General features: G+C 60.1%; 2 protein-coding genes across 3 annotated transcripts; both read left to right on the plus strand.

The window, feature by feature from the left end:
* The first annotated feature begins 1,799 nt into the window (after positions 1-1,799).
* On the plus strand, positions 1,800-14,841 carry SH3BP1 (SH3 domain binding protein 1). Of its 2 annotated transcripts, none has more exons than XM_027070800.2 (18): positions 1,800-2,183; positions 3,411-3,453; positions 3,695-3,799; positions 4,893-4,969; positions 5,231-5,342; positions 5,446-5,522; positions 6,029-6,173; positions 6,888-6,956; positions 7,121-7,211; positions 7,603-7,748; positions 8,452-8,563; positions 8,936-9,017; positions 9,104-9,184; positions 10,134-10,250; positions 10,946-11,043; positions 11,368-11,521; positions 12,548-12,642; positions 14,647-14,841. In XM_027070800.2, the coding sequence occupies exons 1-18, from the start codon at positions 2,125-2,127 to the stop codon at positions 14,793-14,795; spliced, it is 1,812 nt and encodes a 603-aa protein (XP_026926601.1). In that variant the 5' UTR covers positions 1,800-2,124; the 3' UTR covers positions 14,796-14,841. The 2 variants fall into 2 exon arrangements, with proteins under 2 accessions (XP_026926601.1, XP_026926600.1); XM_027070799.2 differs by having other exon boundaries at positions 1,801-2,183; positions 14,006-14,779.
* A 1,886-nt stretch (positions 14,842-16,727) lies between these two features.
* PDXP (pyridoxal phosphatase) lies at positions 16,728-22,857 on the plus strand. Its single transcript, XM_027070797.2, has 2 exons — positions 16,728-17,366; positions 21,173-22,857. Exons 1-2 carry the CDS (start codon positions 16,793-16,795, stop codon positions 21,487-21,489), a joined length of 891 nt encoding a protein of 296 aa, XP_026926598.2. The 5' UTR covers positions 16,728-16,792; the 3' UTR covers positions 21,490-22,857.
* The last annotated feature ends 1,140 nt before the right edge of the window (positions 22,858-23,997 follow it).

Raw genomic sequence — 23,997 nt, forward strand, 5'->3', positions numbered from 1 at the left:
CCCGAGCCCTACATTTTAAGCAGCCACGTCTACACTGGACTCTGATTTCTCCCTCCGTCGAGGCATTCCTCAAGCCTGCCCTTTCGCTAGAATCCCCACCAGCGGTCTTCCAGTGGAGAACGGGGAGGTGGGCTAGGGAACCTTGTCTGGGATCTCCTCGGGCCAGCTTGAGCCGTGGGCTCGCAGTTGGGAGGCTCTGACTCCAGCAGCAGCAGCTGGAGGGTCGTCGTTCCCTTCTCGGCCCCTCCCCCACCCACAGCGGGCCTGTCTGGCTCTCCCTTTAGGGACTGGAGGAGCAGCAGCCAGCGTCCAGTGAGTCCTCCCTGTGTGCCAGGCCTCCTCCTCGTCGTCGTCCTCCTCCTCCGTGAAGTACCCAGTCTGCCCACGCACACACGGTAGGGGCTCAAGTAATCCTCAAACTAAGTTAAAACTCGCAACAAAGCAAAGTGCAATGGGCGGGGCCGGACGCTACCTGATGCCCCTCCCTCTGCCCCCAGCCCTGGGGCCCCTGATGCCGGAGAGGGTGGGGGTTCAGAGTAAGGAGAACCTACTGTTGCCCAAAGTCTCTCATGTTGTATTCACTAACAGTTATGGAGCACTTTAAAAAAAAAAAAATTTTTTTTAACGTTTATTTATTTTGGAGACAGAGAGAGACAGAGCATGAACGGGGGAGGGTCAGAGAGAGAGGGAGACACAGAATCTGAAACAGGCTCCAGGCTCCAAGCTGTCAGCACAGAGCCCGACGCGGGGTTCGAACTCACGGACCGCGAGATCATGACCTGAGCCGAAGTCGGATGCTTAACCGACTGAGCCACCCAGGCGCCCCTGGAGCCCTTTGTTATGGAGCAACTTTGTTTTGGGTGGAGGGCCAAAGAAATCACTCCTACTGAGTCTGGGGGATCACAGCAGCACCCACATCACTGCCTTCGGAGAGGAAGGGCAAGGACTGAAGAAGTTTGCTGGAAGAAGGGACTTTACCGATGGAGGGAGCAGGGTGTCAGGGAGCTCCTCTGGAGGGTGGGGCACCCCCCTTAAAGGGGCAGCGGGAGTAGGCAGGGTTATCTTGTCCACTCCTCGGGATGGGCAGGGCCAGGACAGCTGGCCCATCAGGCCAGTAAAGACGGCAAGTCCAGAGTTCCCGGGACTTGTCCAAGGGCACAAAGCAGCAAGGTGGCCCCAGGAAGCCAAAGTCCCCAGCCAGTCTCCAGTCGGGAAGCAGGCAGGGGTAACCTTTAGCTCAAGGTAGCCAGGGAATCCTTGGGAGAGGGAACCCGGGGGCAGCATCCTTGGGCCGGCCCAGATGGGCCAGTACAGGTTGGAGAGGCCTGTCCTTGGCCTCTGCCTCCTAAGCGTGGAACTCTCTTTCTCCTTTAAAAGGGGTGTGAAAGTGGGCGCCTGGGTGGCTCAGTTGGCGGAGCGCTGGACTCTTGATTTCGGCTCAGGTCGTGATCTCGGGGTTTGTGGCATCGAGCCCCTGCTTCAGGCTCTGCGCCATCAGCCATCTCTCTCTCCCTCTCTCTCTCTCTCTCTCTCTCCCTCCCTCCCTCGCTCTGCCCCTCCCCCTCTCGTGCTGTCTCTTTCTCTCTCTGACTCTCAAAATAAAGAAACTTAAAAAAAAAAAGGGGTGTGTGTGTGTGTGTGTGTGTGTGTGTGAAAGTTATTTAAACCCACGGCCGGCAGGCCTGCGTGGGGGGCAGGAACCCAGAGGCCACCGCGGGTGGCCAGAGCCGGCTTACCTGCTTCCCGCCACCGGGGTTGGGCGGGGCGGGGCCGGGGGCGGGGCCGCCACACAACCTGTGTACGACCAGGCGGCCGCCGGCCCGACAGTCGCGGGGACCGGCCGGGGGGCCTGTGGGGGAGGGGGGGCCCGGAAGCCGGGGACGGGCGAGAAAACAAACTTGGAGAGAGGAGTGACCTGGGGGCTGGGGGCGGAGTCGCGCGCGGAGGAGGAGGGAGCGAGCGGCCGCCGGAGCGCGGCTGGCCCAGGAAGCGGAGAGCGCCGCCCACCCATCCGGGGAGAGAGCGGCACTGCGGGCGCAGGCAGGCTGGGCCGGGGGCTGCCGGGCCCTCGCCCCCCCCCCCGCCCCCCGACCGTGACCCCGCGGCCCCCAGCCCGCGCCCAAGATGATGAAGAGGCAGCTGCATCGCATGCGGCAGCTGGCCCAGACGGGCAGCTTGGGACGGTGAGTGTCAACCCGCGCCTTCCCGGCCCCAAGCTCACCCCCGGCCCCGGACCCTAGGGGATGAGGGGTGGGGGAGGCGGGGACGGCTGGACAGCCGCCCTCTGACTGGCCGGATCCCCTCTCTTTCTCCCTCCCCTCTGAGATGCCACCCCCACCTCCCGGGGCTCTGGCCGGAGGGGCTAGGCCCTTTGGGGGAAAGGGGCACCCCCACCCCGATTGGAGCGGAGTGCAGGGAGGATCAAGGAACCTGGGTCTTCTCTGCCTCCATGCGCCTCTTGAGTGGATGATCCTCCCTGGCCTCACTTGTCCCCTCTGTACAATGGGGACAGCTGACCATCTCTGGTTGCCTGAGGGAGGGGGAGGGGCGATCAGGGCCCCAGACCCTGGGGGAGGGGAGGAGACTAGGTCCTGTCGTGGAGGGCTGAGGGGCCTCCCTTGTCCGGCTGTGTGCCTCTTCCCCCCACCAAGCCCAGAGGCCTCCAGCTTCTCTCTCTTGCTTCTGCTTTTCCCAGCCTCAGGTGGAAACATCCCTGGGTCTCTGTTCTCCCTCCCCCCGCCCCCTCCACCCCCCGCCACCCCCTGAGCCCTTGGGGTGGAAGCCAGAAGTTTGGGGAGCACCCAGGGCCTGTTTTCTCTCCTCTGCCCCCTGTGTTGCGAGTTTCCCCGTTCTCTGGGCCTCCGGGGAGGGGACTGGGTGTCCAGAGACCTGGCTCTAGTCTTCAGCTACCCAGATGCCTGTGTGAGCCTGGGCAGTCAGGCCCCCTGGCTCCGGGCCTCAGCGTCCCGTGTGTCCCTGGGCAGGGACCCAGGGCCTGCCGACCACCCCAGGCCAGAGTCCTGCGTGACTGACAGCCCAGGAGTGTGTGAGCTCACACACTTCCCGTTCTTGGGGCCACCCTGGCCTCCTTCTCCCCGGGGTCAGCAGAAGACAGAGGCTGGGCCCTGGGGTGGCTTCTCAACTCCACTGCCTTGGGTTTCATCCGCCCTCCTGCAGGACACAGCCCTGGGTGGAGGAGGAAAAAGTCATGTATCCTATTCCCGCCCCCACGGAATGTGCTCCGACTGGGATGAGGCAGGCAGGCGGGCCACCCAGGGCGGCCTCCAACGAGGAGGGGCACTGGGAACGATCGGGGTCCAGGTGCCCTGTTGAGGGGGCAGGGGGAGGCAGGGGGTTTCCTAACCCGGGCCGCCTCAGCAGAAGCTCCTTCCTCCCCCCCCGCCCAACAGCACCCCGGAGACTGCCGAGTTCCTGGGGGAGGATCTGCACCAGGTACGTGCCCGGGCGGGTGGCAGGGCAGGCCCGCGCAAGCTGTCAGCAGAGGGCCCCGTGAGGACGAGGACGCCATTCGGGGGGTCGGGTTGAGTCATTCCCCAAGCTGTTGGCCATGGGGTCTCCAGGAGGAGGGAAGAGAAAGGTGGTTCCTGCTCTGGGAAAGAACAGGGCGGTGGGGGGGGGGGGGGTGAGGGGCAACAACCTGCCACGCCGCGTAAACCCAGAGCCCCCCTCGCAGGTGGAGCAGCGGTTGGAGCCAGCCAAGCGGGCGGCCCACAATGTCCACAAACGGCTGCAGGCCTGTCTGCAGGGCCAGAGCGGGGCAGACATGGACAAGCGGGTGGTAAGTGGGGGGGGGGGGGGGGGGGGGCGGGAAGGAGGGGCCTGGACCGAACACCTCTGTCCAATGGGAGAGGGAGGTCGGGGCTGGGGTCCCCCTGCTAGTCTGAGCCTCCGACACCAAGAGGGTCCGGACTGCTCTGTCCCAAGACCCCTCAGGCCATGTACTGATGAGGCTCTGCCTCTTCCCCAACCCCTTTTGGACCCCGCCCCCATCTGCACCAACACCCTGAGCCAAGGCCAGGCCTCAGACAGCACCTGAACTTCTCGATGCAGTCTGCACCCAGAGCAGAGCAGAGCAGAGCGGGCCCTCTGCACTGAGGCAGTGTGGGAGGGCTTCCTGAAGGAAGTGGCAGTTGGGCAGATATTAATACTCACTGGTATTAATCAACAGCATTTGTAGACTGATTACCGCTAGTCTGCTGCTAAGATAGGTTAATGCGTTGCCTCACTTAATTGCCGACGACACCCCCTAGGAGGAGGCTGCCTTATTAGCACTTTGTACCGAGGAGGAAATGAAGTCAGAGAGGTAAAGTCTTAAGGTCACACAGCTAGTAAGTGGCAAAACTGAGATTTGATCCCTGGTCTTTCCGGCCCAAGCTGGTGCTCCTAGTAACTCTCAGTGGGAGGGTTTTGAGCTCTGCAGTGACTCAGTCCAGCCACATATGCCCTGGGGCAGGGGAAGGTCCCGGCTCCTGGGGTGTTCCCAGTGCCTTCATTCTCCTTCCAACTCCTTCCAACTGTGTCACCTTGGACAAGCTCCTTGCCTTCTGTTCTTGGTTTCCTAGTGTGTGAGGGTACTTGGTCATTCCTTCCTGCCCAGTTGATTGGTTTCTGGGAGGGGAAAAGGGCACCCCAGGTGGGGTGGGGTCAGGGGACGGAGCCACAGGGAGATGTCACTCCTCCGGGCCTCCTCATCATCCGGTCTCCACTCCTACCTAAGACTGTGGCCCTCCCGGCTTCCCTCTTCCCCTGTCCACACCCAGTGCCTCAGTGGGGCTCTGCCCCCCCCCCCAGAAGCCTGCCTTGTGCTTGGGTGGGGTGGAGGGAGGCTCACTGGGGGCCCCTGCTCACAGCCCGCCCTGCCCTTCCTGCAGAAGAAGCTCCCCCTCATGGCTCTGTCCACCACAATGGCCGAGAGCTTCAAGGAGCTGGACCCTGATTCCAGCATGGGGTGAGCAGGAACGGGGTGCCAAGCGGGGGATCTGGGCTGGGAGGGGTTCCAGGTGAGGGACGGGTGACCAGGATGGGGGTAGTTAGTGTCTTGAGCTGGGGACGGGGGGCGGCAGCCAGGTCTGGGAAGGTGTTGGCTCAGCCAAGATGAAGGACAGATAGAAGGGGCAGGGGGTGACGGGGAGGGAGGAGGCCCCATCACGTGTTTCCGGACGGGAGTGAGGAGCTGTGGGGGCTGGGCCCACCGGTGTTGTATCCACAGGAAGGCCTTAGAGATGAGCTGTGCCATTCAGAACCAGCTGGCCCGCATTCTGGCCGAGTTTGAGATGACTCTGGAGAGGGATGTCCTGCAGCCACTCAGCAGGCTGAGTGAGGTGACCTGCCCCCTGCCCCCTCCCCGTCCAGCTTGCCCAGCCTCGGCTCCCACCTCCCCAGCCTGCCGACCGACCCCCTCCCTCCCCGTGTACCTGCCCCCAGGAGGAGCTGCCGGCCATCCTCAAGCACAAGAAAAGCCTGCAGAAGCTGGTGTCTGACTGGAACACCCTGAAGAGCAGGTGGGAGCCATGGTCCCTGGGGGGGGGGGGGGGGTCCATGCCTAGATCAGCCCATAACGGTGGCCACAGAACCCACACTAGAACAGCGGGGGCAGGGTCCACTGGGTACTGTGTGTACTTGGGGACTCATCCGGTCTTTAGGAACACATGTGAGGGTACATGTGAGAGTTCCTCTCTGAACATGGATGTGCGCGTGCTTGTGCCAGCCGGGGGTGACTCCAGAGCCTGGGGTAGCTATCAGGGATCCCCCAAGATCCCTGGACTGCAGGACGCCCCCACCCTCCACTCTGGAGCTCGGTGGCCGCGATCACCAAGCCCACCACCAGGGGGAGCCCCTGAGCACTCATGGCCCAGGCTGGGCGGAGGCCCAGGGCAAGCAGAGCTCTGGGATGTTCATCCATAAATCCCGAAACCTTGGGGGGTCAGGCATGTGGAAGGGACACTTGGCTCTGGACATGCAACGGGGACAGTGACCTCCCCCCCCCCCACCTTGGGATCGTTGCCAGGCTCACTCAGGCAGCCAAGAACTCGGGCGGCGGTCAGGGCCTGGGCGGTGGCCCCGGCAGTTACAGCCACACGGCCACCGCCACCAAAGTGGAGACGCTGAAGGAGGAGGAGGAGGAACTGAAGAGGAAGGTGGAACAGTGCAAGGTGAGCGAGCACTTGGAGTTCCCTGGACGTGAGGGGGTGGCGAGGGCGGGTACTGACCCCATTTCACAGGGGAGGGAAATGAAGCTCAGAGAGGCGATGTGACTCACCCAAGGCCACACAGCTAGGAAGCAACAGAGCCCAGGATTTGAATCCAGGCCGTCAGCCTCCAAGCTGTGTGCACTCGGCCACTATCTTGTGGCCTCTTGTGTCTACACCGTACCCATCATTCCTGGGAGGCGGGGACTTGGGCTACTCACCACGGTCTCAGTGTGTTTGCTGAGTGAGCAGATGAATGAATGGTGACTAAGACAAGCCACCGTGCTTAGGGTATGAGGCACAGAGATGAGGACTAGAAGCCGTAAACGTCCCTTAAGAGCCGGGGTGGCTCAGTCGGTCAAGCGTCTGACTCTTGATTTCGACTCAGGTCATGATCTCTCGGCTCGTGGGTCCAAGCCCCGCATCAGGCTCTGCCCTGACAGTGCAGAGCCTGCTTGGGATTCTCTCTCTCTGTGCCCCTCACCTGCTTGTGCGCTCTCTCTCTCTCTCTCTCTCTCAACACACAATATATATGTAAGAATTCGAGGGGGGGTCCCTGTGGGCCATCCCCAAATGCAAACCTTGGCAGAGAGAGGAGAGTTGGCCGGGGCCTTCCACGTATAGCTTGGACGAGTCACGAACCCCTCTAGGCCTCAGCTTCCCCTTTCTGTCCCCAAGGACGAGTACTTGGCCGACCTTTACCACTTCGCCACCAAGGAGGACACATATGCCAACCACTTCATCCACGTGAGTCCGAGAGTGGGCTCCGGCCAGTGGAACTCAGGGGTGGACACCAGGGGCCCCCTGAGACACCCTTCAAGATGTGGGAGGGAGGAGTGTGTTCTTAGGGACTCCGGGGGGGAGGCTCAGCTTCCCTTACCCACCCTGGGGCCACTCCCTTGTCCCCGCAGCTCATGGAGATCCAAGCTGATTACCATCGCAAGTCTCTGAGCTCACTGGACACGGCCCTGGCTGAGCTGAGGGAGAACCACAGTCAAGCAGGTGGGGACCCAGGCGGACCCAGGGGACCCCCCCCCCGCCCCCAGCCCTGCTCGGGGCATGTTGAGATGCTTGCACTCCATCCTGGGAGGCAGTAGGGAGCCCCGGATGAGTTCTGAGCAGATGCGTTCCGATTCGATTTGTGACTGAGAAGTCACTCTGCCGTGCGGAGTGATGGAATGAAGGGGAACAGAACAGGAGTCGGAAGACCTTTAAGAGGCAGGAGGGAAGGGGTGATGGCCCGGGCTAGGGGCGACACAGTGGAGGTGGGTGGATTCGAGAGAGATTGGGCAAAGCGGTAGCCCTTGAGGATGTCTGGGGGTGGGTGGGGCGGGGGCTGGCTGTCCAGGGACGGGGGGGGAGCCCGGGCCACTGATCTGTCTCGTCCCTGCAGACCCCTCCCCCTCGATGACGGCCGCCCCCTTCTTCAGGGTGTATGGGGTGTCACTGGGAATCCATTTGCAAGAGCTGGGCCGGGACATCGCCCTGCCCATCGAGGCCTGCGTCATGATGCTGCTTTCTGAGGGCATGAAGGAAGAGGTGGGGCCCGTGGGGGCAGGTCGGGAAGGGACACAGGGGCCGGAATCCTTAGAGCACAGGTGCCTGTGAGGCCACAGCCTCCTGTTGCCAAACTGACATCACGGCCCACTGAGTGATGTTCATGGGCAGCCGCTATGCCGTAAACCCTTTCCACGTCTTGCTCCATTTAGTCATCCCCAAAACCCTGGGAAGGAGCCTTCACCAGCTCCATTTTACGAGGGAGAGACGGAGGCCAAGAGGAACACGGGCCCAGTGGCACACGAGAAGGTGTCAGTAAAGCCAGGGACCCCCATGCAGTCACTGCCTCGCGCTGCCCTCATCCGTCCCGTGCACCTTGCCGGCGCTGGTCTATCGGCTCCTGCCCCGAGGACAGACCCTTAGACGCGGAACCTACTCGCAGAGCGACCTGGGCTTCTAGACAGTGCTGCCCGGCCTCCTTCCTCCCTTCCACGCCCACCCAGACGCCTGTGTCCCCACCGCTTTCCCTGCTGCCCCCAGACTTCCCACTTCGCGCCGAGTCCTAGACCTTGAGAGTTGAGGGCAGCCACGCATCCTGTGGTCCCCACTCTGCCCACCAGACCGGGTGGGGACACAGGCCCGGTGAGGGCCGAGCGCCCACCCTGAGCGAGCCAGGGCCTCCCAACCAGGGCATTCTCCCCTGCTGCCCCTCTGTGACCCCTGCCCGTTTCCTCTCGCACCCCAGGGTCTCTTCCGCCTGGCCGCTGGGGCCTCGGTGCTGAAACGTCTCAAGCAGACCATGGCCTCGGACCCGCGCGGCCTGCAGGAGTTCTGCTCCGACCCCCACGCCGTGGCAGGTGCCTGCCCCGAGGAGCCCCGGGAGGAGGGCCTTCCCCCCAGATCCCTTCCCCTCAACAGCCTGAAATGCTCCCATGATAGTTTGGCTGAGGGCCTGATCATCTGCCAAGGAGACACCTCCGGAGACATAGGGGTCCTTAAAGTGGGGCCCATGATGTGTACGTACATTTTTCTGGGACCAGGTCCACCAGCCTTCGGCATTTTCTCCAAATGGCCCATGGCCCAAAGAAATGATCAGATCTAGACACATTGTGGGAACAAGGGCCTGGTTCCCAACAGATGGAGAGAGCTGGGCACTGGCGTGGAGGTAGGGGGCTTGGGGGACTGGGTCTAAGCCCTGTCCCCCCACTCCCACCCTGCCACCGCTTCAGGTGCCCTCAAGTCCTATCTGCGGGAGCTGCCAGAGCCCTTGATGACCTTTGACCTCTATGACGATTGGATGAGGGCAGCCAGGTGAGTTTATGCTGGGGAGGGCGGGGCTGCAGAGGTAGGGCCCCAGGGCCCTGGCCTGGCTCACCTGGTCTCTCCTCGCCACCCAGTCTGAAGGAGCCGGGAGCCCGGCTGGAGGCCCTCCAGGAAGTGTGCAGCCGCCTCCCCCAGGACAACCTCAGCAACCTCAGGTGAGCCCCAGCCTGCCCCCTCGGCCCGAGCAGCATTTCTGAAACCACGGCTAAAATGGCCTAGTCCTATCTTCCATCCTGACCTTGCAGCTAAACACACACCTTGAACCTCTGAAGCCACACCACCTGGCTTCAGATTCCCACCTCTGCCACCTTGTGGTCCGAGGCAGGTGAACTGACCGCTCTGTGCCTCAGTGCCCTCATCTGGAAAACACAGAGCATAGCAGTCCCTACCCCGCAGGGTGGCTGGGAGAGTCTCAGCTTAGCTCAATGCCTGACACATATATGGTGCTCAGCAGGTCAGCCGACTTAACTATTAAAACATTTTAGGGGTGCCTGGGTGGTTCAGTCGGTGGGGCATCTGACTCTTGATCTCAGCTCAGGTCGTGATCGCAACGGTTTGGGGGATCGAGCCCCGCATCGGGCTCTGTGCTGATGGCTCAGAGCCTGGAGCCTGCTTTGGATTCTGTGTCCCCTGCCCCCGCCCCTCCCCCACTCATGCTCTGTCTTGCTCTGTCTCGCAAAAATAAATAAATGTTGGGGCGCCTGGGTGGCTCAGTCGGCTGAGCGCCCGACTTCGGCTCGGGTCGTGATCTCGCGGTTCGTGAGTCCGAGCCCCGCGTCGGGCTCCGGGCTGACGGCTCGGAGCCTGGGGTCCCCTTCGGATTCTGTGTCTCCCCGTCTCTCTGGCCCTCCCTGCTCACGCTCTGTGTCTCTCTCTCTCTCTCAATAATAAATAAACGTTAAAAAAAAATTTTTTTTAATAATAAATAAATAAATAAATAAATGTTAAAAGCAATCAAAAACAAATTTTAAGCCACCCGATGGGGTACCTTTGCCACTCTTTGGAAACCCCAGGCTGAGAAATTCTCAGGCCTCAAGGGCGTCAATGGGTGTTCATGGCCAAAGACGCCCTGTCCCTGGCCAAGCCCACCTTCTGCCTCCCCAGGTACCTGATGAAGTTCCTGGCACGGCTGGCCGAGGAGCAGGAGGTGAATAAAATGACGCCCAGCAACATTGCCATCGTCCTGGGGCCCAACCTGCTGTGGCCTCCCGAGAAAGAAGGGTGAGGGGCTGCAGCTCGGGGGAAGGCGGCAATCCCCACCCGACCCGTCCGCTGCTTATTTGTTACCCCGGGCCTCAGTTTCCCCATCCTTGGAGTGGATCAAGCAGCTCCTCTTCTCCAGGCTGCCGAAGGGAGCGTGGACCCCACGGGGCTTTGGAGATGGGCATTCTGGGTGATACTGGTAGCGGGCTGCCTGGAAGGCTGGGAGCCCAGCGATTTCGTTCCAGCCCCGCCCCTCGACCTTCCAGAAATGCCTTTAGGAAGCTCACTCTCCGGAGCTCCCACTGCTTCCTCTGTAAATTGGAGAGAAATCATTAGCAACTTTGAGGGGTTTGGCGTGGGGAATTAGACGAGAAAATGGAGAAATGTTTTATGCACCGTAAAGGGCGAGGGGTCATTATAATTCACCCGGCCACAGATGGCACAAAGATTTCATTCGTTTGCTGAGGACGATTACTTGGGTGAGGCAGCCTAGAGCCGAGAACTACGAGGAAGAGGGTCCCGTCCCTGGCGAGCGATGCCTGTTGTGGGTGAAGGAAGGGGAACATTTGGCACGTGGGCGACACATTTGTCATCCCCCGGTGGTCCCTGAGCTTTCTGAGAACAGGCACTTGGCGTGATTGGGCCACACAGAGTTGGGGTCGCTAACAGGTTGCAGAATGGATGGCTCACCTCTGTTCCTTTTTTTGCCCCAGGGACCAGGCCCAGCTGGACGCAGCCTCAGTGTCCTCCATCCAGGTGGTGGGCGTGGTCGAGGCTCTGATACAGAACGCGGACACCCTCTTCCCGGGAGGTGAAGTTCCCGTCTTTGTGAACGTGTCCCCTTGTGCCCTCATCTGCCCAGCTGGGTGCCCTCCAGACTTAGCTTCCGTCCCTGGCGGCCTCATTATGAGGCCCGGAGCAAATTGCTTCTCTGCCGTGAGCCTCACTGTCTCCCCTGTACAATGGGGATGATCCTGCCTGCCTCGTGGGATTGTCGTGAGGCTCACGTGGGAGTAGGGAGGCGATATGTGGTCCAGATAACGTCGGGGGAAAAGGAAAGAGGCCCTGATGTTGGCCGAGGCGGGAAGGCTGGTGGAGGTTCTGGAAGCTAAGACCTGCTTCCTTCTATCTGCAGACGTCAACTTCAATGTGTCAGGCCTGTTCTCAGCCCCTGTCCCCCAGGACAAGGTCAGCAACAGGCCAGCTTCTGAGGAGCTTCCAACGGTCGCTGTGTCCACACCCGCTCCAGCCCCAGCCCCTGCCCTGGCCTCAGCGGCTGCCAGGGAAAGGTAAGGACTGATGGAAATGAATGACCCCCATCTTTGCCCCAAGATGTCCAGCTTGAGGCACGATCTCCGGGCTTCCAACAGCATCTTGGGAAATGTCATTATTGTATTTTCCATCCCAAATACCAGGATTCCCCATTTGGAGTGGACGGGGTGGAGACCCAGAGGCTGTATTCCTCTTGGCCTCTAATGTGCCTCCTCGCTCGTCGTATGGCTGTTTACTGAGCACCCACTATGTTCCAGGCACTGTTTCAGGCCCTGGGGATTTAGGGAACTAGGGAGCTGGTCAGCTGGAATTTTGTAAACACCTTCCAGTGTTCTCTTTGGTCCTTCAGATCTCGAAGGGCTCCGTCGTACATGTTGTCTCCATACCAAACAGGCACTATTCTGTCATCACCCAGGCAGGGCGCAAACCGTGACTTTTCTCGGAGGAACAAAACAGACAGACGCTGGCCTTAGAGCTTGCTTTCCTAGGGCCGGGGAGAGAGAGCCAACAAGTACATCCATAAATGGGTACTGTCATGGCAGGCAGTGATACGTGCCCTTACAGGAGAAGAGAGCAGGTTAGGGGGAGGGAGTAGGGAGCTGCTCTAGCCTGGGGATCAGGAAAGCCTCCCTAAAGAGGAGCCAACTGAGCAGAGACCTGGAGGAAACCCAGAAGGAGCCATGGCCACCCCTTCTGCTTCTTGTCCGTTCTCTGGCTTCTCGTGGCTGGAACATTCAGTGGAGATCACATGGAGGCCGAGAGCCAAGGCCTTGCTTTCTACCTGCCATCCTGGCCCATGGGGACCCACCGTCACAGTGTCACATGGAAGCCAGGGGTTCAGCGAACCCAAACTCTGGCCAATGCCAGGAGCGTCTTCTTGAGGGAGGGGGGCCCAGCCTGGGGACAGATCCCAGGCCCAGTGACCAGGGGCAGGGGACAAGTCCTGGGAGGATCCAAAGTTAGCCTGGTGCCTTGGGAGTCTCCGCAAGATTCCAGACTTCTGGGAGATGGCCAAGCTGGACCCTGACCCTCTCCTTTCACAGGATAGAGTCCGAGGCACCCCCCAGACCAGCCTCTCCCAAGGTCAGTAGGAGCCCCTCGGAGGCAGCCACTCCAGGGGAGGACATGGCTCGAAAGAGTAAGTTGGCCAGGGGAGGGAAGGGGGGAAGAGGGTGGGCAAGGAGAGGAGCTGGGCGATCAGACCATCTCGTGTTTTCGGCCAGCTGGGAGGCCAGGAATCCAGGTGGCTAAGAGTCTAGGTTTGCTGCCTGACGCTCTGGGTTCAGATTCCAGTGCTGTGACCTTGGGCAGGTGACTTCACTGTCTGCCCCCTCAGCTTCCTCCTCTGTGTAATGAAACAATGACCGCACCTACCTTGTAGGGCTGTTGGGCAAATTAAACGGTGCTCTCCTGGCTGGCAGCTGGTACCCAGTAAGTGCTCGATAAAGGTTAGCCCTCCTCCTGAGCGTAGCGGGGCTGTGGATTCCGGCCCCTCAAGAAGTCCAGAGATCAGAGTGAAGAGGTGGGATAGAGGCTTCAAAGGGCTGGTGGGCTGGGCGTGGAAAGAAACTCGGGGCTCCTCTGAACCCCTTTGGTGCACTCACCTGTTGACTTGGCCTAAAGCCCAGCAGGTGAGAAGGTGCAGGGTACAGATGAGGGGTCACTGCCACTGATCAGGACACTTGGGAGGGCCCAGCCAGCCCAGGAGGCACCGGAGTTTTCTCCCTGGGGGTACAATGTAGAGCTACAGGACCCTCCGGACCAGCATGGGGTTGACAGGTCACACAGGGGCCTTCCTGCAGGAGGAGGCGTCCAGCCACCATTCCTGGATGGGGGCAAGTGGGATAGGTGTTCACCGGGGCTCAGCACCTCAAGCCCCTGAAGGTCTTTGTGTCAGCCCTGGGAGGTCCAGGCTCTCATCCCATCTTAACGATGAGGAAACTGAGGCCCCAGGGGGGCAAGCGATTGGCCCAAAGCCCACAGTGGGTGGAGGCAGGGCTAGGACCCGTGTCCAGGCCTCTTGGCTCCTCAGCTGCCTCACGTGATTGGAACGGTGTAGCAGGATCTCTGAAAACCAGGGTGGGTGGCTCTGGTGGCTCCTGAGAGGTGAGAGTGGCCCAAGAATCCAGAGGAACGGTGAGCGTTTCTTCATTCAGCGACTGTGTATCGATCCGTGGCCCGCGCTATGCTAGCCAACCCCGCATGGGATGGCCTCGCTTAGTTTCCGTTCCAGCCGGGGACTCAAGCAAAATAAAAACGGCCATGGTCATTTCAGAGGGCAGCAGGTCCTGTGAAGAAAATACAACAGGAAAATATGACAGTAACTGGAGCAGGGCAGGGGAAGGGACACGGAGAGAGACCTAAGTGACAGGGAGCCGGCCGTGGAAACCGTGTTCCCGGCAGAAGGAATGGCAGGTACAAAGGTCCTGCGGTAGCATGGAGCTTGGTGGACTGGCCACAGGCAATGTGAATGCCTAACTGCCCCTGTCCTTCCTCCACAGCTAAGCGCCCAGCGCCAGCCCGGCCCACCATGCCGCCCCCCCAGGTCTCCAGCCCGCGCTCCTCCCCTCCAGCCCCACCCCCGCCCCCTGGCTCTGGCAGCCCCGTGACCCCCCAGGCCCTGCCCCGTCGTCTGGTCGGCAGCAGCCTCCGGGCCCCCACAGTGCCACCCCCCTTACCCCCCAACCCCCCGCAGCCCGCCCGACGCCAGAGCCGGCGTTCGCCAGCCTCCCCCAGCCCGGCCTCCCCGGGGCCGGCCTCCCCTAGCGCAGTGTCTCTGAGCATGCCTGTGCAGGTGGACCTAGGGGTGGCCACAGAGGAGGGACGGGCCCCTGAGGTTGTAGGCAGGGCCTCCACTCCCCCGGCCATCCCCCCTCAACCCCGGCCCAGAAGCCTCGCCTCAGAGACCGACTGAGCTGGTGGTTTCCCCTGCAACAGTCAGCATCTCCTCCCTCCCATCGGTCTACCCAGGACACAGCCCTCGCCCTTCCCAGGGCTGGGGGCCTCCAGCCTCTGCCTACAAGTGCCTCGGTGCCCGCTGGGTCGGCCCCCCTGGCAAGGAGGACTCAGGCTAGTCCTCCACTTCCAGACCTTTTCCTCCTGAACCCACACTGGGCTTGGGGGCCCCTCACCCGACTCCCAGCTCTCTGGCAGGGTCCCAGGGGAGCCGCCGGAAGGAAGGAGGGGCCTGCCTGCCCGTACAGGACTCTTAATTGTCTCTTGCCAACGTATTTTTTTGTAAGGCTGGTAAATAAATTATTTTGGACAAATCCGGAGCAGCTGCCCAAATGATGGTTGGTTTTTTCTGCCCTCCAAATAAAGAAGCCACTTTCATAAAGGGGAAGATCTTTCCTGTTCTTTGCCTCCTTTCTTTCTTGCTGTCTGGAATGATAAGAGCCAGCATTTTTAGCTCTTACTCTGTGCTATACATTGTGCTTTTCCATGCGTGGTTTCCATGGACTCCTCTCCCTGGGAAGTGGATCCCGTCACCTTCCTACAGGTTGAGGAGACTGGGGCTCAGAAAGCGACCTACCAGACACACAGCAAGTGAGGCATGGACGTGGAAGGAGGACGCGGGTCTGATTCCAGAGCCTGGGCCCGTCCCTCACATCCGGAGCAATTAACTGCCTAGTGTTCCACTTTCCTCATCCAGGAAACAGTACAGCAGTTTCCACCCCAGGACTGTCGTTCCGAGAATGAAACGGGACATTCCTATAAAGACCAAAGCATCACCCTTGCACACAGAAGCGCCCCATAAGCACTGGCTCCCGTGAATGCCAATCCCCCCAACCCCTGGTGTTCTCCGAGTAGGCAGGAAAGGCTCCCTCGAAGAGCAGGGATGGATCTGTCTGCAAACCGCTGAGGCTGCTGGGTGCTGCACCCTGAGCCAGACCCCGGCCTCAGCCCAACACCCAGGGAGCTCCTGGGAACAGACACGCAGGAGAGCTGACAATCAGAATCAAGTATGATGGCACCGGGAGCCCATGTGAAACCAGTTAGGGGCTGACCATCGAACCCAGACTCCTGTCTTTGTGTGTGGAGGGCACAGGTAGGCTTCGTGGGAGAGGTGATTCAAAGAGGAGTCTTTTAGGAGTTGACCAGGTGAAAAAGTCAGGGAAGAAGGAAGAACATTCCAGGCTAAGGAGACCACCTACTACAGGAGCAAAAGGCCAGCGGGCATTGGGGACCGGAAATTATCTGAGCCTCAGAGAGGGTTGATAGGGTGTGGCTTTTCCCAGGTTGCTCCTGGAGGTCAGGTCTTCAGAGCCTTCTCAGAGGTCAGACAACTTGGAATTTTGACACATGCTTCCCCGAGTAAGGACTTAGGCAGCTAAGTCACGCTATCGCTGCTGCCTGAGCCACTGACTACTGTTGCTCTGGCTCCTTCCCTCCCCAGGGTGCTTAGTGACAGGCTGCCTCTCCCAGCCTGGTGACCCAGTGCCTCTCCACCCTGGCCTCGCAGTACAACCCCTATGTCATTAAAAAACAGCAAATCAATAAATAAAGTCCCAGGCCCCACCCAATTAAGTCAGGATCTCTGGGGTGCTGCGTCGCTTTGGTATTTTTAAACAGCATTTGTCAAAGTCACCGAACTGTACATGTAAGATCTGCACATCTTACTTGTATGCAAATTAAACCTCAAAATACATGTTCCCCGGGGGACTCTACCAGCCAGCATCGAGAACGACTGGTCTAGGCCAAGGGCCCCAGCGCTCAAGAAGACACTATGCGCCTCTCTCCTAATCATACCCACACGCTTCTCAGGACTTGGCTCAGAACCGGAGCGCCCAAGGTTCAGAGGGCAAGGGGTTCTGACCCAACGGCAACATCTCCCTTGGCATCTGTTTTCTCCTAGCAACTAAGCTTCTGATTGGCTGGGGAACGTAAGCGCGGCTCTCCGCTCCAGATTTTCTATTCGTAACTCTTTACTGGCCAAGAAGAACGTCAGTTTATCCTTTAAAAGGCTAGTCGGGGTTGAAACTCGGCGGCAACTGGCCTAGCAGAGCTAGGGGGAGGGGCGAAGGGCTAGGCTCGGTCTTTATTGGCTCCCGCCCCTCGGCCGCGGCCGCGATTCACCGTGCTCTCCAGGCTCTGTTAGCTCGGGGCCTCGGTCCTCTCCGAGGTTCTTGCCCCCATTGGCCCGCGGCCCAGGCCGTGACTCCGCCCCCTGGCCCTTCCCGCGCGTCGATTGGCAGCTGCGGGGAACGGGGCGGGCTGTGGGCGAGCGCGCCGTGCGCGCAGAGGGAGAGCCGCGCGGCGTGCGGGCGTGCGAGCGGCCGGCCGGCTGCATGGCGCGCTGCGAGCTGCTGCGCGGCGCGGCCCTGCGCGACGTGCTGGGCCGGACGCAGGGGGTCCTGTTCGACTGCGACGGGGTGCTGTGGAACGGCGAGCGCGCCGTGCCGGGCGCCCCGGAGCTGCTGGAGCGGCTCGCGCGGGCGGGCAAGGCGGCGCTGTTCGTGAGCAACAACAGCCGGCGCGCGCGGCCCGAGCTGGCTCTCCGCTTCGCGCGCCTCGGCTTCGGGGGCCTGCGCGCCGAGCAGCTCTTCAGCTCCGCGCTGTGCGCCGCGCGTTTGCTGCGCCAGCGCCTGCTCGGGCCGCCGGAAGTGCCGGGCGCCGTGTTCGTGCTGGGCGGCGAGGGGCTGCGCGCCGAGCTGCGCGCGGCGGGGCTGCGCCTGGCGGGGGACCCCGGCGAGGACTCGGGCGCGGCCCCGCGCGTGCGCGCCGTGCTCGTGGGCTACGACGAGCACTTCTCCTTCGCCAAGCTGAGCGAGGCGTGCGCGCACCTGCGCGACCCCGACTGCCTGCTCGTGGCCACCGACCGCGACCCGTGGCACCCGCTCAGCGATGGCAGCCGGACCCCCGGTGAGCGCGGGGCTGGCGGGGAAGCAGGTGGGGTGGCAACCTGCGCTTCACCTCCGCAGAGGGGAGAGGGGCGAGGAAGGGGTGTCTCCAGGTGACAGGTGGGGAACCGGAGAGATGCGAGGGCGGTTCCCACCCTGCAGGAGCCCAGGGGAGCGTTTTCATGGCCACGTCTGGTAATTCTTGAAACTGCCACCACTCGAGGGTCAGTATAGTAGGGTCTCCGTTTAACAGATGAGGAGACTGAGGCCCGTTGCGGTTCAGGGGGGTTGCAGGCGGAATCCAGGTCCTCGACCCCCCAGCCCTGGCCTTACCGAACCAGCCTCAGGGATTCCTGTCATTTTGGCCTACCCGCCATCGGGGTGAGGTCGGAGAGTTGGGAACAAAGCCTGGAAGGATTGTCCCCCCGTTGAGCGGTTGGAACACCATTGGCCGCAGCAGATTGTAGGTGGGTGTGCGGGGAGCCTTCGAGGTGGATGGAGTTTGACCCAGGGCCCTGTGATCTTAAATTACATAACGTCGGAGCATCTCTGTCCTGGGTGTAGAATGGGAATGCTAACCATGCCAGTTTCCTCAGAGGGAGAGTGATCAGGGTGAGTGCCTGGCACATAGTAGTGCTCAGATGGTGTGGGTTGTATCCAGAGCCCTCTCCTGTTAGTACAGAGCTTCATGAAGTACCTTGCTGTTTGTTCTTAGTTTCTAAATTACTCTGGAGCTGGGAGTTACTGTCCCGTTTCTCAGATAAAGAAACTGAGGCTAAGAGAGGGGAAGTGAGCTGCCCAAGAACAGGAAGACCTGAACTTGGCTCTTGTGGCCACCCCAGCCCCCACCCCAGCCCCATCCAAGGCTCTGTTTGCTGCTGTCATCTGGATGTTCAGGCCTGTAGAGGAGGTGGGAGCAGGTGGAGGCTCCTACATCTTGGAGGGTTTGAATCAGTCAAGGGCAGACGGTGGCGGAAGCTGACAGTGGTGAGTGTGTGTGGACAAGTCACTACCCAAGTCAGGAGGCTGAAGGTAGGGACAGATCTCCATCATTCCCTCCTCGCTGGTCACCTGGGCCATGCTATGAAAAGTGAGTTTCTCCCTGGAGGCTCACGGTTCAGGTTAAGACTGGGTTAAGGGGCCCTCTAGGACTCAGGAAGGGTGGTGTGGACGAGCCCGAGAGAGGGGCCAGGCGCTGCCTACGCCTGCCTGCCCCTTTCATCTCTGGCCCCACCTGATTGGGTCACTGGCCCTGTCGATTGTTCCCACAACCTAGAGGGGGAAGCAGAGGCTCAGCCGTGTTTGTGCACAACTGAAAGGCGGCTTTGAAACGGTGGTATAGAAATATACTAATAAAGGCCCCATCGTGCGTAAATTCTGAACTAACGCAGCGGGGGTCTCTCACCCCCGTTTCCCCCTCCTTTCCCCTTCCCTGGTGGGTCTCCTAAATGTGTGTTTGCCTTCTTGCCCACATGGCGGTCACTTGAACCGGCAAATAGAAAAGCCTGCTGTCTGAGGACTATGTCACCACTAAGACACGTGACAGCCTTGGATGACAGGATGTTAAATGAAGTAGGATGATGGTAGTCTGAGGACAGAGCTCTCTTCACAGTTGCCCCTGCCAGGATGCCCGCTCCCCTACGGTAGGGATCCCTGTTGCATTCACTGCTCTGTGCCCAGTGCCTAGCATAGAGCCTGGTAAATATTGGCTGAGGGGATAAAGTGGGCTGGGGGGTGCTAAGGGTGGTCAGTTCTGTCCTGGTGGGAAAGGAGATCGCCGACCCGGCCGAGACCAATCTTGAGCCGAGCAAAACACTTTGGGGGTGACTCAGTTGAGCCCTTCCCATCCTGGAGGAATTTCTAACCAAGGAGGCAAATGGCTTTTCTTCCCTACCCAGTTATCAAGAAAGCAAGCAAATTCTAGGTCGGATGTCAAGGAGAGCCTCCCAGGAGTGTTGCTCCGGGTCAGCTCCGCCCTGGTCCTGTGACACTGGGGAAGTTCCTCCTCCTCCCCCTCCTCCTCTGGGGATTTGCTGGGCTGAGGATTTCTTGTCTTTTTTTTATTTTTGAGAGAGACAGACAGAGACAGATCATGAACAGGGGTGGGGAGGGGTGGGGCAGAGAGAGAGAGAGAGAGGGAGACAGAATGGGAAGCAGGCTCCAGGCTCTGAGCTGTCAGCACAGAGCCCAACGCGGAGCTCGAACTCAGGGACCATGAGATCATGACCCGAGCTGAAGTCGGACGCTTAACCGACGGAGCCACCCAGGCGCCCTGAGGATTTCTTGCTTTCGAGCCTGCTTTATCATTCTGTAACTTTGGCTTGACTGCTCAGAACGTCACCCTTTGTGAAAGGAGAGAGGCCCAGAGCATTTGGGGTCAACCCAGTGGTGTACTGACAATTGTTTCATAACTGGGGTCGGGGGGGGGGGGGCTTAACTGATACCATTTCCCAATTTCTGTGGGACAAGTACTCCCACCATGGCCAATTTCAAGCTACCAGCATAAAGTCACTGAACTGTGGAGTTGGGAAGGTTTGTGCACACACCATTATACAGTATTTTCATCATTACAGATGTAAGCAATCTCGAGAGCATAGATGATGCTAAGATAATTAGGAAGAAATGAGTTTTGAGAACTTAGTGCCTTTGCTTTCAACAGTTAATTTGATTGTACGTTTAGACGGTAAATTGACTTTTCATCGTGGCTTTCACAAGCAGTGCACCAAATTCCTGAAAGTGAAGCGTTCAGCACTCCCAAGCCGGGACAAGCCGGCCCAGCGCATGACTGGGTCAGACCCACCCGAACACATATCCTTTGTCTGCTGCTCGCGAAGCTGTGCGGCCCCGGATAAGTTACTCAGGGTCACAGAGCGTCAGCTTTCTCATCCGTGAAATGGGCTTCCGTGAGCGCCCAGCACAGCCCACTTTAGAATGTGCTCAGTAAATAGTGATTATCATCATCGTTGGTTCAGGGACATTCGTGCGAAGGCAGAACCGTCTGGCACAAAGATGTGCCTGTGGGACGGGCACAGTGGACTCATTGTGTGGGGCAGGAGGGTACGGGGCTGGGAGTCAGGACTGCCCTTTTCTAAACAGTCCTCCTATTGTTAAATTCTTGGGCATGTCCACAGGTTTGCTTATTATAGTTACTGGGGCCGCGGACATCTTCAGGCATGTAGCTTTTTGTCTCCAGTTTGAATTTCTCTGCCTGTGATCGCCTTCCCGGCCGAGGCCGACTGGGGCAGAGGTGCGAACGTTTCTGTGCCCTGCTGCGTTCCAAAAGGGCTGTGCCAGTTCTGATGCCAGGAGCCCACATTCCTGTGGCGGTAACCACACTGCTGTCCGTTAAGTACTTTCGCTTTCCAAACCGCTTGCCCCTGCGAAGCCCACAGCACCTCTTGAAGGTGGGCAGTTGTCACTTGGATCCTCCTTTTCCGGTGAGTCCAAGGAAACTCAGAGAGGGTCACGTGGCTTGCCCAAAGGCACACAGCTGCCAGGGTCCAACAGTGAACCCCAGACGGGACTGGCTGAGCCAGGCCCGGTTACACGCAGTGGCTCATTCAGCCCCTACCGGGCCATGTTAGCGATGGGAAAACGGAGGCACGGCGAGGTTAGGTGGCCTTCCCGAGGAGGGCGGAGCTGATGGAGCCTGACTCCAGGCATCTGGTCGCAGTCTGTACTCTTGACCACGAAGACTGGGAAGATTTTGACCCACTGTAGTGCCTCATTTAACCCCCGTGCCACGCCGCCTCCCTGGAATTCTGTCTCCAAGCCTGCATGCCTCCCCTGCGACCGCTCCGCACTGACCACGTCTCCATCTCCCTGCAGGCACTGGGAGCCTGGCTGCTGCAGTGGAGACAGCCTCGGGTCGCCAGGCCCTGGTGGTGGGCAAGCCCAGCCCTTACATGTTCGAGTGTATCACGGAGCACTTCAGCGTGGACCCCACCCGCACGCTCATGGTGGGTGACCGCCTGGAGACCGACATCCTCTTCGGCCACCGCTGTGGCATGACCACCGTGCTCACGCTCACAGGCGTCTCCCGCCTGGAGGAGGCCCGGGCCTACCTGGCGTCTGGCCAGCACGACCTCGTGCCCCATTACTATGTGGAGAGCATCGCGGACTTGATGGAGGGGTTGGAGGACTGAGCCCACCTGACCAGCAGCCGCAACCCTCCACCCCGATCCCGTAGATGGAGGCGACGGGCCAAGAGCTGCCGGCCCCTGGGCCCCGTTTTCTGTAGCCTGGTGGGGTTGGGACCCAGGGAAGGTGTTAGGGCCCTCGCGTCCCCTCCCAGTGGTGGCTGGGCACTCTTTGCCGTCCCGGAGGCTGTCCCCCTCCCCCTGCCAGTTCGCCCTGGCCTGACCCAGCCAGGTGGCCTTATTTCCTGCCTCGTGAACTGCCCTCTTTGAAATCTGGGCCTTGTGCCCACTGAAGATTTCCCCTAACCCTGACCACTTAATCCCCAACTCCTTCCCTGGGGCCTCTAGAGCCCTTCCTCCCTCCAGTCCTGGCCTTGGGTTCCTGCTGACCAATCAGAGGTCTAGGGAACCACCGGCCATTATCGTCCTGATCCCTGAGTGGACCAATCAGAAGGCAAAGTGACAATGACCCTTTCAGGTCCTCACTCCTGGGTAGACCGATCAGAACACCGGGTAATAATGACTCACTGGTCTCTTCGATCCTAAAGAGAACAACCCAGAAGTCTGAGAGAGCGTGGCCTCTTGACAATCTGGATCTGACTGGACTAGCTAGGGGTCCAGATTTCTGTCCATACGTGTCAAGTGCTGAAGACTCCCACCCCTCCACAAACGTGATCCGGGGAGGGCCCACCCAACGGCTCTGGGGGCTTCTGTGGCCGAGAGCCCCACGGTTCCCCGATCATGGTACTGGTATCAGTCCAGCGTTGATGGTGGCCACAGCTGGGGGGGGCTTTTGTGTCCCCGTGTTGTCAGTGTTTGCTGTGCCACTTCTGCCCCGTGCCCGCCCTCGGCTATTTATTTATTTATTATTTATTTATTTATTTTCGTGGGTCAGTGATGGTGGGGGCGGGGGCTGGGCCTTCCCGCCACTTCCGCCTCTGTCGTAACCAGCCGTCCCGTACTTAATAAAGTGCGAGCGGGAGAGCCTGTGTGGCCTCGAGTGTGTGTGGGCCACGGGGCGGGAGGAGGACCCCCCACCCCTGCCTGAGCCGGGTCTCCACAGCACTGGCCGGCTTGGCAACCTTCCTCCGCAGGAAATGACCCACCCCGGTCCCAGAGCGTTTTCTTCTTTTTCTAGATGTATTGATTTGTTCTGAGAAAGCGGGAGAATCCCAAGCAGGCTTTGGGCTGTCGGCACAGAGCCTGACGTGGGACCGGAACTCACGAGCTGTGAGATCATGACCTGAGCCACGGTGAAACCAGGAGTGAGCGTCTTAACCCACTTAGCCAGCCAGGTGCCCCTGCGGAGTGTTTTCCTGTGCCCTGTCCTACCTCAGCCGAGTAGCGCTTGATGCCCCGCTGGGTCTTTACGTCCTGATGTATCGCTCGGCCCCTTTTGCCTCTTGGGGAATGAGGATCAGAAATGGCGGTGTTAACTTATACAGCAGCACACGTCTAGAAAGCGTGATCTCCTGAGACAGGGTTTGAACTCCCGTTAGCGGATTCCAGGGGGCTACAGCGCCCTCTCTGCAGAGACCCGAGAGGAAGGAGGTCCTGGCTCTCCGGGAGCTCAGGTGAGATCCTACACCCCCATCCCACCCACCTTCGGGCTCCCCTCCCGCCTGGGATGCTCCTGTGACTTCCCCCCACCCCCCCCCCCCAAAGTGAGCTGGCTGAGGGGCTGCGGGCGGGGAGGTGTCACGATTGCTCCAGGCCTGACTGTCACTGATTGGCTTGTCGCGAGCTTGCACAAGGCCTTCCCGCTCAGCCTGTTCCCTCCTGTGTAAAGCAAGGGGTGCGAGGTCTGGGCGATGTTCTCCAGGGTGGTTCTTCTGGGGAAGAGAAAGTGCTGACTGAGCCCGGCTGCATCACGAAGTCAGAGCCCATTTTCCCTCGCGGGGACTTCTGGCTGTGACAGGAACTCAGCTCGGCCTGGCTAAGGCATGAGGAGTTCACTGTCGGCCCCTGCGAGGTGCTCCAGCCCTCCAGGTGCACCCGCCTTTAGCTGTGCTCACCCGACCGACATCCAAGGGCTGAGGCCACATGCCCATCTCAGAACCTGCGCCGGAGGGGATAGAGCAGAGTTCTTGGCTAGCCTGGGGCAAGTTCCCGCCACCCCACCCCCCACGCCCCCAAGGAGTGCCCACCTCCCGGCTCCACTCTGGACCTAGCGGCCCCTCCCCACCGTCCCTGTGGACAGAAACCTGCCTTCCTTGAGCAGAGCACACGGTGGCCTGTGAATCAGAAGGGGGAGGCAGCCCAGTCCCAGGAAGTGACTCTTGATTGGTTTAAAGCTTGAGTCTGAGCCAATCATGGTTATTTGATTCCCCGGCTATCCAGTGATTGGTTTAGCCATGGACTTGCGGTGCACTTCTGACCGGGAAGGCCTGAGGGGAGGGCTGTTGGGAGATCCTGGGAATGTTTGCCCCACTTTCAAAGAAGGACATGGTTGGGGGTGCCTGCAGTCGGTTAAGCTTCCGACTTTGGCCCAGGTCATGATCTCCGGGTCCTCGA

This window comes from Acinonyx jubatus, chromosome B4 (genome assembly GCF_027475565.1).
Source record: "Acinonyx jubatus isolate Ajub_Pintada_27869175 chromosome B4, VMU_Ajub_asm_v1.0, whole genome shotgun sequence".
Lineage (NCBI taxonomy): Eukaryota > Metazoa > Chordata > Mammalia > Carnivora > Felidae > Acinonyx > Acinonyx jubatus.